Source organism: Rosa rugosa, chromosome 5 (assembly GCF_958449725.1).
Source record: "Rosa rugosa chromosome 5, drRosRugo1.1, whole genome shotgun sequence".
NCBI lineage: Eukaryota > Viridiplantae > Streptophyta > Magnoliopsida > Rosales > Rosaceae > Rosa > Rosa rugosa.
This window is the reverse complement of record NC_084824.1, coordinates 51725252-51743522: the sequence shown is the minus strand read 5'-3', so window position 1 is coordinate 51743522 and position 18271 is coordinate 51725252. Positions and strand designations below refer to the sequence as shown.

At 37.0% G+C, this 18271-nt stretch overlaps 2 protein-coding genes and 1 long non-coding RNA gene across 10 annotated transcripts; 2 read left to right on the top strand and 1 right to left on the bottom strand.

Annotated features, from left to right (window-relative positions):
* Positions 1 to 11545, top strand: LOC133709643 (uncharacterized). 3 transcript variants are annotated; one of them, XM_062135453.1, is made up of 9 exons: positions 1 to 135; positions 276 to 321; positions 1211 to 1309; positions 3219 to 3288; positions 3691 to 3944; positions 4585 to 4710; positions 5708 to 5759; positions 10726 to 11345; positions 11462 to 11545. In XM_062135453.1, exons 3-8 carry the CDS (start codon positions 1214 to 1216, stop codon positions 11328 to 11330), a joined length of 1203 nt encoding a protein of 400 aa, XP_061991437.1. In that variant the 5' UTR covers positions 1 to 135; positions 276 to 321; positions 1211 to 1213; the 3' UTR covers positions 11331 to 11345; positions 11462 to 11545. The 3 variants fall into 3 exon arrangements, with proteins under 3 accessions (XP_061991437.1, XP_061991438.1, XP_061991436.1); XM_062135454.1 differs by having other exon boundaries at positions 1211 to 1304; positions 10726 to 11545; XM_062135452.1 differs by having other exon boundaries at positions 10726 to 11545.
* Positions 5768 to 9693, bottom strand: LOC133709645 (uncharacterized). Of its 5 annotated transcripts, XR_009846335.1 has the most exons (5): positions 9396 to 9693; positions 9099 to 9158; positions 8874 to 8973; positions 8546 to 8682; positions 5768 to 7904 (listed from the first exon to the last, which is right to left on the bottom strand). It is a non-coding gene; the product is annotated as an uncharacterized LOC133709645 (long non-coding RNA). The 5 variants fall into 5 exon arrangements; XR_009846333.1 differs by having other exon boundaries at positions 9099 to 9693; XR_009846334.1 differs by having other exon boundaries at positions 8874 to 9158.
* Positions 11546 to 12248: 703 nt separating the features above from the next.
* LOC133709642 (uncharacterized) lies at positions 12249 to 16595 on the top strand. 2 transcript variants are annotated; one of them, XM_062135451.1, is made up of 2 exons: positions 12249 to 14061; positions 16172 to 16595. In XM_062135451.1, exon 1 carries the CDS (start codon positions 12629 to 12631, stop codon positions 14030 to 14032), a length of 1404 nt encoding a protein of 467 aa, XP_061991435.1. In that variant the 5' UTR covers positions 12249 to 12628; the 3' UTR covers positions 14033 to 14061; positions 16172 to 16595. The 2 variants fall into 2 exon arrangements, with proteins under 2 accessions (XP_061991435.1, XP_061991434.1); XM_062135450.1 differs by having other exon boundaries at positions 12250 to 14057; positions 16172 to 16592.
* The last annotated feature ends 1676 nt before the right edge of the window (positions 16596 to 18271 follow it).

Sequence of the window (18271 nt, the reverse complement as noted above, 5' to 3'; positions counted from 1 at the left end):
TTGAAAATAAATGTTGGTTTTCCGAGACTCTATATTTGGCGCCTATCCAATCGATCAGTCCTCACAAATCCCAAATTCTCTATCGCTCTTCTTCTCTCCCCTTCTTCCACTCTTCTCAATTCTCATTTCCTTCAGGTACCACTTTCTCTCATACTTCTTCTTCTTCTTCTTCTTCAGGCTTTTCCTCCTCTTCTTCTTCTTCAGGCATTTCATTCCTTTCTTGTTTTGATTGCATCATATAATCAAGAAAATTACTGATTTTGTTTGGGTTTTAGGGTTTTCTTCGCAGACAAATTGGCGTGTTAGGTCAACGAATTCCAGGTATTTCTCTCTTCTATCTTCATAGCAATTCATATTTACTCTTATGGAAAAGCTTCTGTAGCCCGTTCTTGTTTGGATCTGAGATGTGATAGTGATGGTTGAGGTGACAGTGGAGTGGTGTTGATGATGGTAAGGGGAGGTGGCGTAGAGGGTGGTGCTGGACCAAGTGTAGGTGCCAATGGCTACATTCATGTCGGTCGCAAAGATGACCTTGGTGGTTTTGTGTCCCATCCCCCAATGTGTCATAGCAAGATCGGATTTAAGATCCCATCTTAGTCCCAAATTCAACCGAAAGTTGCCCTAATAACTAAGTTTCTAAAAGAGAAAACATTTCTTAGAAAGTCCCTTTTTTTGAAAAACACAAAGCCTATTGTTAAGAGGAATCATAAGGATTGAGAGGTGAGAAAGGAGTTTCAGATTAGATAGCTTTCAATCTGAGAGGCCTTGTGCAGTCTTTCCTTGTTGTTTCACTCTCGATTGCTTTGCTTTTGTGCATAAGAATTGATGTAGAAAACAACTTAAGCACTTAAGGGTGGTTTTTCAGTGCTTTAGAAGTGCTAATAATAATTGTCTTCTTGATCTTCGAAAGCTCTTTTTCTAGTGTTTGTCAACTATAGGAAATATGTGTTTTCATGCTTTTAAAGACTGCTTCTCGGAGAAGCATATTTTCCAAGAAAATGCAGTAGTGCATGTTCGTGAACCACTTGTATTTAATTATATAGTCCTACTGAGAAAGCACTACCAAATCAAGTGCCTACTAAAAAAAAGAGTTACTGAGCCCTACTTTTATCACTGCTTCCCCCATATTGTTTGCTTACTTATTGTTTCGCCAAAAATTTGCATGCAACTTAGAAGTGCTCATGTCACAGCTAAGTGTTGTTTTTGACAGATTATGATGGCCTCGCATAACCTACCATTCAAAGTTGGGGAAGACATAGAATGGAGTTCATTTATGAAAGGTTATCGCGGTGCGTGGTTCCGATGTAAGGTATCTATCACTGTAATAATTCTAAAAAATATTGATGATAAATATTTTGTTTCAATCTATGTGCATTTAATGTTGAGCGTTTTACTTTATTCAACAGTTTCCAACTTCTTGTAAATAGGGTTTTCACTTCTTCATGCCATTGTAAAACATTTGTAGCATATAATCAGAAGTCAGAGTTGGCTTTATTTCATGAAAATTAATAGTAGGCTGTTGGAGTGCTTAGAAGTTATAAACTAAGAAGTCATCAATTTTTCTCGAATTATTAAAGTGTGTTTAGGGAACAGGAAGAGCCAGTAGTAAGAGTTAACAAGTATAGTATTTGAAAAGCAAGTTTTGACAGATTATTCTTTTTCATAAAAGTATTGGGTTGGTCTATTTTGATTTAGGATTTTCCAGAATTCTCGTTAACAGGTTGTTTATATTAAGATTGAAGCTTCAAATATAGAAGTTTGGCTATCAAGACAATTTATGAACTGAAGGGAGTGTCTCTTTAAGATGCAGATTCTGAAACTGAAACTGGCCAATCAAAGATGAATTAGTATCAAGATGCAATCTCTAATTTGGCATGAGGATGTTGTGAAAGTACACACCAAGTATTGTAGTTAATATTCTGGCCAGTGAATTTTTTTTATGAGGTTTCAGACATTATTTGGTGGGTTAAAATTGTTGGAGTGGAATGATTTATCAAGGAGGACGAGTTTTATTGAAGGAGAATGTTTGATATTAACATATGAGAATTAATGACAGTTCAAAAAGTGTTATAAATACTAATATAACTAGGGAATAAGTAACTACATAGACATGTGAAACTAGTCATTAATGTTTTATGGGAGCGGGAGCATTACAAGTCTAATTAGAGAAGAAAGATTGTTGGTTGCAAATTACAGGAGTAACCTTGAAGATCAGGCTTTGATGGAAATAAGTGTTTTATCAAAAGTATTGTTTGCTATTAGTATACTGCCCTTTTTCAGATATGTCTTTGAAATGTAGGCTCCCATGATGTTTGAGGTATGAGTAATCGCCTACATATTGTTTAAGAGCATCTGTATTCTATTTAATTCATACATCAAGGAGTTACTTACCATTTAGGTAATGAAAATTCTTTTGCTTTGCACTCCATTTTTCATTGTACATTTCATTGTAAGATTTGAGGTTGGACACAGTTCAAGGCTGCTCTCTCTCTCTCTCTCTCTAATGTGGGTGAGCTGTTGGTGGCATGGTGTCATATTTGTTTTAATTTTTTTAATGTATTTTTTTAAGAAGGCAAGTAAGCAGCTATGGGGAGTACTTGTTTATTATCTGGACTTGGATATTTATGATCGGAGAAGAATATTGGGCTATCCAAGGGGCTGTAATACTGTTTTGGAAGCTAAATATGATATTTGCCTGCTCTTTTGCCTCTCTCTCTCTCTCTCTCTCTCTCTTCACAAAACCTTTACTTATCAGTGTAATACTATTTTGGAAACTTTATGGGCTTCTGTTTTGGCGGAATTTAAAGGTTATAGCATTTTCTCATATATTGCTTCACTGGAGGGCAGCTGTAATCTAAGGATAGTTTTTGTTTCTGCATTATCTAAGTGTTTTTGGTGTAGATCTCTGGTTTCTACTGTTTTTCTATCTTTTTTTGTGTGGGTCACAGGTCCACTTTTATTGGATCAATCTCAATAAAACTTGTTTCTCAAAAAAAAAAAAAAAAAAAAAAAAAAAATCTTAACGATCGTGTCTACTTATGCATAACATCACTATGATTCCCTGTTTTGTGTGATATGACCTTTTTACCGTAAGATTGTTTCTTTTATATGATTGAAGCTCTTAGCTCTTTTATCTGTTGTTGAGTATTAGACTATTAGCTAAAAAGCTGTCCAAACAAAATTCTATTTTGTCTAATAATGTTACTTTTGTCATCCAGATAAAAGATATTGGCTGGAGAAATGGTCAACTGTCATGTGCCTTATTCTATTATGACTTTCCAGATGAAAGTAAGTAATATATTTTGGTAATTTTTCTCTTTTTATTCACTAGCTTATGCAAGCTATGGTTCTATCTTGTCTTATGAACTGCTAGACTCTTGTTCTCTAGGTGTTCTGTGTTTATCTAGAAAGACAAAGATAGGGGTACATAACTATCCTGGTTTGAACTGCTGATCATATGGTAATCATTATGTAGTAATGCATGATCTGGGAAACGAATAACGGTCTCTAGTAGTGAAAGAATGTTATGATTATATAGTTGCTTAATTTTGTTTACATGTTTGAATCTATTCTTAATTCTTTTTCTTTGTTGTGTTGCGTAATAAATATTTTGGGTGAAATAGTAGGTTACTTTGTTTTCTTTTATATGTTTCCATAGTTTTCTGATTTTTATGATGTTCACATCTACAGAATCAAAATGGGAAAAAATATATCAAAGCAACCCTGCTGATAGTAAAAGGACAAGAAAAGAGAAGATATTGATGATGCGTCCTCCCTTTCCTCCTATGTATAATGAAAGTAAAAGGCCTGATGTCAATACTATATCAGAAGTGGTAGTTATTGTCAGTGATGTCTGGAAGGTGGGAGATTTAGTTGATTGGTGGAAGGATGATTGTTATTGGTCTGGAAAAGTAGCAGAAGTGTTAGGGGATGAAAAAGTTAAGGTAGTTGATATATTACTCTCATATATCTTTTTATGCCGTGGTTTGTTTGGAGTACGTGTTCAGCATTTTTCTTCCCCTGTGAGTTCTATGCTATTTACCATTCCAGTCATAAGGCATCATCAGCTTAATGTTTTGGTGTAGACTCACTGGATATGGTTCTAATACAACAAAAATCATCAACATGCTATCTTAACAACTTGCAAATTTACTCTTGCTGACATGCCGTAAATGCGTGATTTGGTTCAAGACTTAATTCACATATCTCATCACAGGGTGTGAGAGTCTGAACTATCCATAGGGCATTTTACTGCACTTCTTCCTTTATTCACGTTTAAATTAATTTTTTGATGTACTACATTTGCATCAAATGAATTGCAGATTTTATCGGTTAAGTTATAAGTTATCCTTTTGCTATCATAAGGCTGAGTGAATACCTATCTTTGATAAGTATTATTGCATGGTTTGTTAATACTTGAAAATTTCTTTGTTTCTGAAAAAAAAAAAAATATTGCATGCATCTATTCACTCTACCATCCTGTTTGTATCCTATTTCATGATCAACAAAAGCTTCAATTTAGTTACCTTGATGGTCAAGATACTGTGCTGTTATTTGTTAACTGGTGTCCTCTATGTTTTCCAGGTTGAGTTGCCACGTCCTCCTGTTGGTGAAGGAGTTGAAGGAGAGACCTATGAGGCTTCTTGCAACGACTTGCGTGCATCCCTGAATTGGTCTCTAGAAGGCGGTTGGACAGTGCCTACATCCAAGGTACCGACAGTCCATTAGTCATCTATCTGTCTCATTTCCTGTTCTCAGTTCTCCTTTTCTGCTCTCATTTCTCCTGTTCTCATCTATCTGTGTCATTTCTCCTGTCCTGCTCTCATTTCTCCTGTTCTCTTTTTATGTTCTTCTATGCAAAGTTATATTTTAAGGGCAAATATCAAATGTTGCACCTAAACTTAAAAGAGAATAATCCTTGAACTGATTTCTTCTTAATAATCTGCAGTTTTGAGTTGTCAAAAACTTGCAAGTTCACGTCTCTATGATGATGATGTGGCAGTTCATGAAACTGGTACTTGATGAGTGCCACTCATTAACATGATTATGAAGTTACAAAGTTATTTTCACTGTTCTGCTTATTGAATATTTTCTTAGTCCTCCTCCAGTTTGCCCTTTTCTCATCCTTTAAATTAGGATTATCCAGTTTTCAATCTTTTCATTTGATTTCTACAGTATAATTTTAGTACATCATGGCTTTTCTTTTCCTCTTTATCTTTCTCCCTATCTTTCTCTTTCAATCTTTCTAATTCATGTAGTAGCTAACTAAGTATTTTGATCATTGGAGAAATTTTTTCACTTTCTGAGGAAAATGTCACTTCACTCTTGCAGTTTGAACATCAAACTTGGATCTAGTTTTCTTGAAATCTTCGACTGTTGGAAGTTGTGGAAATATTATATTTTTTCATTTATTATTATTTCCTCTGATTTCTTTTTTTGTTCTGATTCTTGTTGCCATCATGGGAATCCTGATTCATTTTAAATGCAACAGTTCTTGTGCAACAGTGAATGAGAGAATCCACTGTGCCAACCAGGACCCATGTCAACTTTTGATTTTTAGTTTGTACCAGTGTTTTAAAGCCACTTTTTGTTCACTGTAGGTGGTTCTCCTACTATGTAGGTGTTGATGCTTTCTAATCAACTTGAAAAGAAAAGCAGTTGCTGTTTCTTCTATACTAAGTTGTTTGGTATGCCTTTGCGGTTGCAGGAGAGTGAAAATGGGCGTCCTTGTGCTCGAGTAATTAAGCCTGATAATCAAGGTAAGACATACATTTCACTTGTCAGTGCTCAAAAGCATATATGTGTGCCTGGGTAGTAGGATATCAAGTTGAAAGAATGATTTGATGTTGATGGGATATCCTATTGGTTCTTGGTCAAGTAAACTTTGTAGCAACCAAAATTTTCTATTTTGTCTTTCACAAATGGGAGAGAACAAGATGTACAAACATACACTACAAAGAAAGAGAGAACATCAAGGGCTAAATTGTGGTTAGTGTCTCCATGGGACTGTAGTATTTTGTAGATGTTAGGTATTAAATTTCTTATGATTTGCTTGTTTGGTTGCCTGCAATCAAAATGTTACCCTAACTTCTTCCCCTTGCTCTTGGATTGTGCCCTTTATATTTCTTTGCATTTTACCTATAGTTTGTTTTTTGGATTAATTTCAGTTTAGTACCCTGTGGTTTAGGGGTAACACACTACCAGAAAAAAGGTCTTTTACGGCCCACAATGTGCGCCATAAATGACATTTTACGGCCCACAAATGCAGGCCGTAAATGGACATGCCGTAAAAGACAACTATCATTTACGGCACACATTATGTGCGCTGTAAATGAGTCTCAGCGTGCGTCGTAAATGAGCTAAAAGTGGGCCGTAAAAGAGAGGTGCATTTACGGCACACTTACTATGCACGCCGTAAATGAGTTATAATATGCGTCGTAAATGAGTTAAATGTATGCCGTAAATGAGAGTTACATTTACTGCACACATATCATGCACGCCGTAAATGATGTTTGAAAAAATTAAAAAAAAATTAATAATAAAAAATTCACAATTTATTTATTATTTCTTGATTCTATATTTTTGTTAGTAAAATAAACTTCATTTATATAATCATTGTACATCATATAAAATTTGCTTACAAGTAAAGGAGAATCCATTTCCTACACTACTTTACATTCATTTCTTTCACCTACTCTACAAGATTGTAACTCATTGTCACAAGACTCACAGCCCTATATGAACTGAACTAAACCCATAATAACTTCCTTGTGCCTCACCAAGTTGTCCTAAAAGCAAGGGTTCAGTCCATAGTACTAAATAACCCATAACAACTTCTTGTGCCTCACCAAGTTGCAGTCCTAAAAATAAAAACCTAACTGGAAGTAGCAACTAATATGATTTTACCTTCCAGACAAGTATATTGACATCGTGTTGCTGTCACCATAGAGGTCTGGACTGACCTGTTGTTATGCACCAACAAGTATCAAGATCAATAATTCAATTTTCAAAAAGAAAAAACAAGAATTCAACTTATCAGAGAATAAGATATATAATAAAACTGGACTTTGTTGCACTGAATTTAGGTGGTGATGGCTAGTGAACTGTGATCTTCTGGTTCTAGTCTGAATCAATGAAAATATGATTTTCAAATCATTTCTGTCAAAGTATTCGTCATTCAGCTTCAATCTTAGGTGTGGCCAACATAATACTTTTGGCATGTAATCAAAATTCAATCAAAACACCATGTCTATATTTGAAACTGTTAGTGATTTGAATAACCAACTCTTTGTCTCTCTTCAAATGCACTTGTACAAGACAGATATTCTGCATAACATGAAAACACAAGACAAACACTTGAACGGAATGAGTTATAACCCAGACAGCCCAAGAGCTCATACAACTACATCAATAGAGAGACATAACATAAAATTTTAGTTTTGTAGTGTGTACAACATATTAAGCACAGTGAAGAACAAGGATTATTATCATTCAAGCTCCAATAGTTAACAACCATAAAGAAGTTCTTGCAAGCGGTTTCCAATGTTGAGAATGTTAATTGGAAATCGTCTATGCATAAAACAAATACAAACTTGTGTAAAAAAAATATAAGAAAAAAACAAACACAAACTTCACAATAGCACAACTACACAAATCGATTTCAAATCGATAAAGATATTACAGTTACCTGCACAGGCGGAGATGAAAAATCGCAGCCAAGGTCAAGGCCTATCTCCTTCAAATCCCTACAGAGGCTCTATCGATGTAAATAATGGCGTGCTCAGCTCCAATTCTCAATCGCAACGCCTCGTCACCACCGCCGAATACCTCCGCCATTTCAGTAATAATATTGGCATGCCCTCTGTTTATATGAAGAAGTGCCAATAATATTGTGGTCATAATTCCTGAATCAGAAGTCATGGAAGAGCATGAGAGCATCATCAAGGTTCTGTTAGGTCAAGGGATAATGAAGAAGATATAAAGAACATTGTCTAGAGACTATAGACAGGTCCTGATATCATATAAACAAGGTAGCACTTCTTTTATTGCAGAAACAGAAATGACATTGTGAGAAAAGCAAGTAGAATTGTCATTGCACCCCACAAGGGATCTGGCAAGTACTGAACATCAAAAAATGTGTGCCCTAGTGATTTTGGTGCAGGAACATAATTGACAGAAAATTTTATTAGATAAGTCTGTTGTTTGATTCTTCCAAATCTGTTGTTTGATTGGAGTATTTTTATTATTAAGGGACTGTTAGAGTTATCTGATATAGACATAAGGGGTATATGTATCGAGCCAAACACAAAAGCATTAACAAATTAGCCAACTTGTCATTAGGTTAATTGATGTCACTACATAAGTAATCATGTGAAGATTAATTAATAATTGAGAGGAGCTTAAAATCACACTATTCAAACACCGATACAACTCAATCTCTGTCAACAAATGTAACAAAAGTTTTAATAATCAAACACCCCACATCAAAGAGGCCTACCCGAAACATAATATATTATATTTGACACAAAATATCTAGTTGCATTACCTTAGCAGATTTAGAGCGTGGCTTCTTTGGACCTTCTTGTTCAGGTGCTTCTTCAAGAAGTGGTTCAGGGGCCGGGCAACGTTCAACAAAACGAGCAGTCACAAGTCTAACAAAGTTATCTTGAGCAGCATTCTGAACTGCAGAAAGAAAACCCAGAAACAGTACTTACTATCCCCAATAGAAAATAGCATGTATAGGCATGGAGAGCACAAAAAAAAAAGTACATTTAATCACAACATCCCATTAAATTCTCTTTTCCTTCCCACAAAAGAACACTATTGAATTCATCATTTTCCGATATCAAATAGGTCAAACATTAAAGCAATACCTTGACTGCTATTTGATTTGGATTTCTGATTGGCTCTGTCCATTAATTGTTGCTGTGTAAGTCTGCCGTGCTCAAGTAGACCAGCAAGAAATTGTTTGCACTACCAAAACAAAGCAAATGTAGATAAAACACCAATCCGACCCCCAAAATTCACCAAACAAAAAATACACAAAAAAATGAACTAAATCAAGCTCCTGGGCCACAACCGCCAGAAATTTTGCAAACCTAAGTCGATGGAGTATGTTATATCATACACCGCAATGTACTGAACTTTACGCCCAGCCTCTGCATCACCACAAATCCACAAAAAGCAACTAACTTTACTCAAATTAAACCAATTCAATCTAGAGTTTTACAAACCAGATTCAAAGAATCAAAAACCCCCAAAAAAATTGAGACAAGGAATTCACAAAAAGCCATTAACTTTACTCAAATTGAACCAATCCAATCTAGGGTTTTAAGAAACAGATTGAAATAATCAAAAACCCCCAAAAAAAAAATTGAGATGAGCAGAAGAATTACTGGATTCTTGGGTAAAGGGCTGGACGCAATTGTGCTGGACCAGAATCAGGATAGAATCAAGTCTCTCCACTCCCGCCTCGCCGCCGAATACCTCCGCGCCAAAACCAGAGTGAACGACGGAGATTCCAGAGTGAAGAGATTCTTCAATTCCGGCGAGAACCGAGTCTTCTCTGCGCTTTTGGCCTCGCTGCATTTGAGTCCGAGCGAGTTGTTCTTGTTCAAGTGCTTCGTGGTGTCGCGTTCTATGCGATTGTTGAAATCTCGATCGTGGTCATGGGCTCACACTTCTTCAACACCAGCTGCACGTTATTCCTCAGATCTAAATGAATTCATAAATAAAAAAATCAGAAACAAGCCCCAATTGAATTTGGGAGAGATGAGAGAGAAGTACTCACCTGATGACCAGATTATTGGCATCGGCCTTTTCATCAATGAGTGAGGATGAAGAGAAGAAGAGGAAACGAGATGGGAGATCGATGAAGAGAGAGATCTGGGTTTGCGGTTAGGTTTTATTTTTTGGAATCTGAAAGGTTTGGTGGCAAATTAGAATTTAGGTCAGCGGGATTCTGAAATTTTTGCTCGTCATTTACGGCGCACAGTAATATAGGCCGTAAATGACTTTAAAATCACCTCATTTACAGCATATATGAAAAGCATGCCGTAAAAGACTAAAATGAAAAGTTTTTTACGGCACACAAAAAAGCATGTCGTAAATATAACATGACATTTACGGCGCACATGCAAAGCACGCCGTAAAAGACCAGAAAGGAAAGTCTTTTACGGCACACAAAAAAACACGCCGTAAATGACACTCTTTTACAGCGCACAATTTATGCACGCCGTAATTTGCGCGTCGTAAAAGACAAGTTTTCTGGTAGTGACATCATGTCAGTCCCTGCTCTTTCAATTTGATCAGCAACACCCCTGTGCTTTGAATTTCAATCGGCCGTGCCCAAATTTTGCTGTTCCGTCCAAATTTTACTTTGTCAATCCAGTCAAAGTTAACGTTTAAATTGGACGGAACAGTAAAATTTGGGCACGGCTGATTGAAATTGAAAGCACAGGGGTGTTGCTGATCAAATTGAAAGAGCAGGGACTGACATGATGTTACCCCCAAACCACAGGGTACTAAACTGAAATTTATCCTTGTTTTTTTATCCTTTTGTTTTAACTTTTCCTAGCTAACCAATTTAAGCTTGGTATTGAAATCCAAATCCTTTTTTTTCCTTTACTTTCTTTGACTCTGATGCAACCTAAGTTTATTCGTTTATTCATGGAACTTGAATTAATTGCACGATGATTTGATTAAGATGGGGGAATGTTGTTGCAGGGGACATTGCAAGCTTGATGGTCCAATCTTTGGGTGATGGAAGTAGGGATGTCCAAGCTATTGCTGGTGTCAAGCAACCTTTAACAGGAAAGGACACACCAGCTGCAGAAACAAATATGGAGTCTGATGTGGCAGATAGTGGGTTTGAGAGAATGAGTTGCCCAGATACTGTTTCAAAATTGCATGTTAAAGATGCATCAAATGAAATGGAGGCAACTACAACTAGGGTAGACATACTTGATAACAAAAAGCCCTTAAAGAGAAAGAAAACTCATGTGGCAGATAGTGGGTTTGGGAAGATGAGTTTCTCAGATGGCGTTTCAAAATTGCATGTTGAAGATGCATCAAATGAAATGGAGGCAACTACAACAAGGGTAGACATACTTGATAACACTAAGCCCGTAAAGAGAAAGAAAGCTCATGAAGACATAGTGTTAAATTCAATGAACTCTGATACATTAGAAGCTGCACTTTTGGACTTGGAGGAACTTGTAAACCGGATTAAATGGATGAAGGGTATCTTGGAGATTGGATTACCTTCGACTGGTGCGATGCGACCCCGTTGGAAATTTCTTGGAGATCATTCCTCGTCCACCCCAAAGTGAGGGTTTTCACTCACAGTAAGTCACATGGTATATTACAGTTTGTTATAACATGCTAAAACTCTGAATGGCATTCAGCCATTCAGATTGCTTCTAATCCACACAGATCCATATCTAACTGCCTATCTTTATAGGCACTAATTTGTTGACCACTGAGCATGCTGTAAAGCAATCACATATTGACAGGCAATGACAGCAAGGTTAAACTTTATGCAGAACTTTGGTTAACACTTCTCTTGTACACATATTCCTGCGTAAATAGTTTAACTTGAGAAGAAGCTCCGTACTATATGTCTAGGGAATCCACTTTTTGAATTTCAAAGTCTAGAGTTGCAGAAGAAAATCGAGTTTTGTGACTGTTATATTTATGTGTAAAGAGATTTGTTTGTGATGCCTGACACATAATGAAGTGTGGAAATGAGTTTAGGGGAATTGCCAGTTTGCAAAGCTTATAATCTTTTGAAATCTGGGAAGAGGGGGGGAGTTAACTTTTGTTGAAAAGCTGTCTACTGTGGGCAAATAAGATCAGTCACATGATAACAGTTGTCTGAACAAGGCATTGAGGTCATATGCTACTTCTGAAACTTGATGAATGAATCTGTTGCAGGATTCACAAAAAAAGAAAAAAAAAAAAAGAGGGTGTTGCAGGATTCATAGGATCAATCTCACTTGGGAGGTTGAGACAATGTTGGAAAAATAACAGTGTATCAATATAAATGAAGTTGAAACCGCATTGAAAACAAATGATGGATGTTCAGTTCATTTGAAAAAGTCTTGCGAAGGATTTTTGTAGAACCAAATTTGAGGAAAAGTATAGCTTCGGCGGTTGTCCCATGGGAGTATGTGACACATATGACCACCTACAATTTTCAAACTCTAAACTATCTCTCATTGTTGAGAAAAAAACATAAAGTACACCATATCCTATTCCTGTATTTGCTTGTGTTCAATAGATTGAGCATGTCATGTGACACGACTAATAAAGATGAATGTAAACAGTTCGGAGAAAAATCTGTAAAATTAGCACACTATTGCGACAAGGCAAACTAAAGAGCTCAACTCTGTACTTGTAACCTACACTTAATTGATCAAAATCTCCAGAAAACCTATACTACATGGCTAACTCAACTTCCCAAGTTAAATTACAGCCTTGTAAGTGAAAACTCAAAATTACCCCAATTCCCGAACCCTATGACAGAGAACTACTCGGGGGCAATTTCGTCAACGCAGAATTTTCAATAGCTTAGTCTAATCCATTATTTCCCTCTGAAACCCATTTCAAAATTCAAACCCTTACAAAAATGGAGCCTTTAGCTCTCAAGCTCGAGATGCTCAAAGGCCCCCGTGAGGGAGAGACCCTAGAGTACCGACCCGGATCCAAGGTCCGAATCGGCCGGGTCGTCCGCGGCAACAACCTCCCCATCAAAGACTCCGGCATTTCCACCAACCACCTCATCATCGACTCCTCCGAATCGGGTCAATGGATGATCCGAGACCTCGACTCCTCCAACGGAACCATCGTAAACGGCACCAAGCTCAAGCCGGACACGCCGTTGGAGCTGAGCGACGGCGACGAGATCAAGATCGGGGAGTACACGTCGATCTCCGTCAAGATCGACGGCCACGAAGGGAGCAGGTTGAGAAGGAATCCCAGGCGCGGCGCGGCGGGGAAGGTGGGGACGGTTGCGGAGAGTCGGGGCCGGAGAGGGAGGGTTAAGAAGGAGAGTGAGGTCGAAGTGAAATTGGAGGTGGAGATTGAGAATGATGAGGAAATTGGTGTAGCAGCACCAGTTGCTGAGAATCGGGGCCGGAGAGGTAGGGTTGCGAAGAAGAATGAAGCGAATTCTGAATTGGAGAAAGAGGGAGAGGAAGTTGAGGTGGTCGAGAAGCCAAAGAGGGGCCGGGGCCGGCCGAGGAAAGCTAGGGTTTTGAAGAGTGAGGATTTGGTGGAGGAGGTTGCTGTGCCGGAAGTGAGTTCGAGAGCAACTCAAAGGTGTAAGGATGTGGAAGCTGTGGTTCCGGATTCGGAGAATTGCAGTGTAGAGTGTGAACAAGTGAAGATTGAACCTAAGAGGCGTGGTGGGGGTAGGAAGAGGAAGAATGTGCAAGAAGTGCCGCGGGTGTGTGAGGAAGGTAATGTTGCGGCGGAGAAAGATTTGGGAGAAATTGGTCCAGTTGGTGTTAATGGCGATAACGATGATAAAGGGGATGTTCCGGAGCAGAAGGATTCGGGGGGAATAGGTCCAGTTGATCTCAAGGAGAATGGCGTGTATGATGATGATGCTAAAGGGTTGAATTTGGGGGATGAAGAGGCAGCAGTCAGTTTTGATGTGGGAGAGAGTGGCAATGATAATGAGAAGGCAAAAGGGTCCAATTTGGGCCATGAAGAGGCAGCCATAAACTGTAATGTTGAAGAGAGTGGTGAAAAGGTTGGAAGTGGTAGTTGGAGCTGTTTTGGTGTTAGTGGTGCTAAGGATGTTGATAAAAAGGGGACTGACTCTGGTGTTAAAGAAGGTTTGAGAAAAGTTTGGCAAGAGCCAGATTTGGAGAAGATGACTTTGGACGATTGGTTTGATTATGTGGAAGTTTCTTTACCGAAAGCGGTTAATGATGAGATTGACAAGATTTGTTCAGGAATGAGAGAGAAGGCTAAGCTAGTACAGGAGTATATAGCACAACACAAGAAGGAGAAGGGTCAAAGTTAACAGAAGGAGTGCCTTGTGTTATGTGGTAGGTAATTGCAGCTTACTTTCTCTGTTTTCACATCAATTACTTTCCTGGCCAATTTATGTATATGTCATTACTTATTTTTGCTTCAAGTAGTTGGTCTTTGATTATAAATCTTGGAATTGAATATGAAGTTGGATATACTTATCTGATGCGAATCATCACCCTGAATCTGACAGCTATTGTCTGTTACTTGGAACTCAAAACTTCCTGATATGCTTCCATTTGTTGGATGTTATGAAATTGGCTTTCTTAATTATGTTAAGGATTTCAACATAGAAGATAAAGTGTTTCTATTTAGAACTTGTTTGTATCATTGATGTCTTTTCTTCTTTTTTCCTTACTCTTCTTAGGAGTTCATGTTTTAGATTTCTGGATATGGTGTATCATTTTCACTATTATATGTATAACAGTTATGCCCATGTAGAATTTATGTTCAAACTCCTTGGTATTTTGTCTTTTTGATCATTTTCTTTTCTTTCTTATTACTTATATTTAGTTATAAATGGTTTCCATGGTTTTCTGTTCAAACCACTGATGCTACTATTTGCATTGTCAAAATGGTTTCTTTCTGAAGGAATTTGGTGTTGGATGACTTCTGATATCTTTCATATCAGTCCAAAGGTTGTTGTCTTCCTGTTTATTTTTGGTTCAGTTGGATAATCTGTGGGAGGTTAGAGATAGTTTTGTTTTGGTATTTCATCAATTTGAGGAGTTGTTATTGATATATTCCAATTTCTCTTAACTGATATCTCTTTTCCCCTTCCTTTTTGTATGTGTATCTTGGTAAGCTCTTACTAGGTGTTTCCTTGGTACTTATTATGTATCACATTACAAATAGATGAATATGGAATATCATATTAGTTGTCATTTTACCATAAGTTCATTCCATATCATTAGCATATATTGAACTTCATTAGCAATTAGAGTTTACTTTATGCAGCATTTCCTCTGTAGGGTAGGTTGATTGTGTGTTAATTTATATGTTTGACATCGGCTTTTGCCTTCGTTTATTACTGATAAAACGACTGTGTTTTTTATAAAAAATAGGAGAAACAATTTTGGATTTCGGTAGCCTACAGTCAATGGCTTGAGCTTGTCTGTTGTTTGTGTTATGAAAGCAATAACCGGCTTCTCTATTGCATTTTCACTACGAAAGCCTATAGGACTTTGAACATCGTTCATCTATGCAAATGAAGTCAACGGAATATTCCCTTCCTTCTCTCTCTGTTTAATCTGATGTTGGATGGAAAGAATTGAAAGCATTCAGTAGATATAAGCAGGCAATCAGATACAAATCCAAATAGTGGATTTGTCTGTTCTACTCAAGGTTTCTGATTTGGAACTGGTGGAGATTCAGGAGAATTTCAGTTGATATAAGCAGTGAGTCTGTAGAACTCATGATTTCTTATAAGAAGGCCTTTGGAACTCAACAATTTTCTCGTGTGCTTATACGTACAATGGAGACACTGATATCTCTTCCATCTGTATCTGTGCAATCTAAATTTGACCTGAAACCAAAGTTAGAAGCAGTGCGTCTATCTTTGCCAAATAACCAATTTATGGGTCTTCTCCTTCAGCCTTCTATATGTCTTGATTTAAATTGTATCAACTTCATCTATAAAGAACTAGGATTCATGGGACTTGCATGTTCGACTGTCTTGCTTTAAATCATGTCACCTTCATCTATAAACCCAGGATTCATGGGATTGCTTGTTTGACTGTCAGACTTCGTTATGTGGATTTCGGAGAGTAGTAAAACTTGGCTTCCTGAAATAATTTTCCAATTATTGGTTCACTTTCCACTCCTGGAAAAGTCGAATCCCCGTGCAGCATTTCAGTAATCTTAAGTAGATTTCATATATTATTTTGGTTCTCCCAAATAAGAAGGTCTTGGCCATCTGCTACTTTCCATGGCCCTGGAATGACTAGTTTGTAGCAGTGATTACATTTGAACCAAATGGATTATCCACCTGGCAAATTGTAAATCAATTGTAAATCACTCTATAACATGCATAAATTCTGGATCTGCATTTCTTATTTCCATATCTTTTTGCCTGGACTAAAGTGACATCTTTATACCTTACTATTCTTTCTCAACTCTATTTGTTTTCCAGGATGTTGGTGCATGTCTCAGAAGGAAATCTTCACTTGATTTTGAACAAGTCACAGTACATGGCGAATTTCACCAGAGGAACACTTCAAAGCATTGGGAGGCTGGCTTACCTCCCTTAACTGGCTCGCATCTCTAGTTTATTTCTTACAGAAATAGGTTTAAGTTGCAGAAATTTTTAGTAAAGCCTTTGTATATTATTACTGATTAGATAATGATAACCTCTTCTCTAGTGCATACATATGTATTTGCCTGTCTCATCTGACCCAGTTTAACTTTTATACATCTCGCCATGAATTTGCCAACACTTCGCATCTAGGCCAGTTACAAGTTTAGATTACAGCATAGTTTTACTGATGGTCAGTTTGGGTTAAGTGGATTGAAATTAGACGACCTATGCAATTACTTTGTTTTTCCAAACCAAATCCAAGACTACGGTTTTGTTTTTGGCCAAATGTGTTCTACTTTCTTCCTCACATTTTACTTGCAAACATCTCGCTGCATTTTCTTTTGGTTACACAAGGAACTATTCATCGCAGAAGTTGAGTATATCATTTGGGAGCTGCTATTGACCCCTAGCTTCAAAACTACCCTCAATCTTTACATGGGACATTACTCGTCTCTCAATCTTTTTTTTTTTTTTTTTTTTGATTGAGACCTTTGGTGCGTGGTGTTGTCAATTATCAATGTGATTTTGTGATACAAGCATTTACGTTACACTGAAAGTAAGAACCTAATATCTTCTGTAAAGGCAGTATCATGGTGGCTCTTCCTCATCCAACAAGTAGAGCAACCCCCGGTCTCATCTGGACTGAATCCGATAGACCGAACGCATTTCTAGTTGTCTTCGACATCGATGGTTATTAGGTGCTTCCCTTCTAATGTTGGTGGGTCCACTACACCTCATCAAGACAAGAACAAGACAGAAGCCTAAATGATTTTGTGAGTTGAATTCGATGTGGCTCAAGATTTTTGGACCAACCACCGCGGCTCTTCCTCATCCATATAATGTAGAGCTCTGAGGAGTATCACATCAGAGAATTGATTGGGAAGTTAACAGGTATCAGATTTTAGGGAGGTAGACCCAATGGGTAGATGGTTGCTTTAATGGGGCTTTTAAGAGTTATAAATGTTGGTGGACTCACAAACCCATTATTGTAAGTATTAAATAGTATTTGTAGGTCAGAATATAAATCGAGATAATGGTCGGAAAATTCAGACATAAACGCGACCTAATTAACCTCAAATTCAACTAGTCTATTAAACGAGTCATTCAACCTGACCAGCCTAACCGATTTAGTAAAACTTAACTAGTCATGCCTGCGCATTCTAGCTATGTAAATGTGTTCAAAAGAATCATCATTGCTTACATATGACATGCACTAAAAGCCATAAAAAGGTCAAATTATAAAAAGAAGATTATTTAATTTTTACATGTCTAATGCGGATTACCTAACATGACAAGTTGATCATAATTTTATGAATCGTGTCTTGATCGGTTAACCAATAATTGATGTATATTTTAATCATGCAAGAGCAACCTATTTTATTTCGCATGAGTTTCTAGTTGTAGTGGAATTAATGGTCCTAGTTCAAATTTGTACAGAACATTATTTAGTTATGAGTAAAATCCACCACTAGGGTCAAAATTTTCTTGCACCGGACAAAATGATACCTAACTTTCAAAAGTGATCAAAATGATACATAAATTTTTAAAAACAAATCAATTTGATACCTCAGTTTAATTTTTTGTAACTTTTTGTTAAAATTGATCACGTGTGGTGCAGTATTTTGTGGGGTTATAATAATATTTTACACAAAAAACTATTTTTCAATTATTTTTTATTTTACTTTGTTATTTCTCTTCTTCTTCTTCTTCTTCTTCTTCTTCTATCTCTGCCTCTCTCTCTCTTTCCATTTTTCTTTGTTTCTTTAGAAGTTGGGAAACATCCGAACTTTATTTGTTTCTACGATCGATGGTAGAATTGAAATTGAATGAATTTTTTTTTTTAATTCTATAGAAGAAGAAGATTGGGTTATAGATGATTGATGGCCCTCTGACCACAAATCACTTCAATTTTTGTGCTTGATTTTGCGTTAGATT

Excerpts from the sequence above, each read along its gene's own strand:
- LOC133709642 (XM_062135451.1), top strand. The coding sequence starts at position 12,629 with ATGGAGCCTTTAGCTCTCAAGCTCGAGATGCTCAAAGGCCCCCGTGAG.
- LOC133709643 (XM_062135453.1), top strand. The coding sequence starts at position 1,214 with ATGATGGCCTCGCATAACCTACCATTCAAAGTTGGGGAAGACATAGAA. Across the intron at positions 3,289-3,690 it reads TTATGACTTTCCAGATGAAA|AATCAAAATGGGAAAAAATA; the intron begins GTAAGTAATATA and ends TCACATCTACAG. Across the intron at positions 5,760-10,725 it reads AATTAAGCCTGATAATCAAG|GGGACATTGCAAGCTTGATG; the intron begins GTAAGACATACA and ends ATGTTGTTGCAG.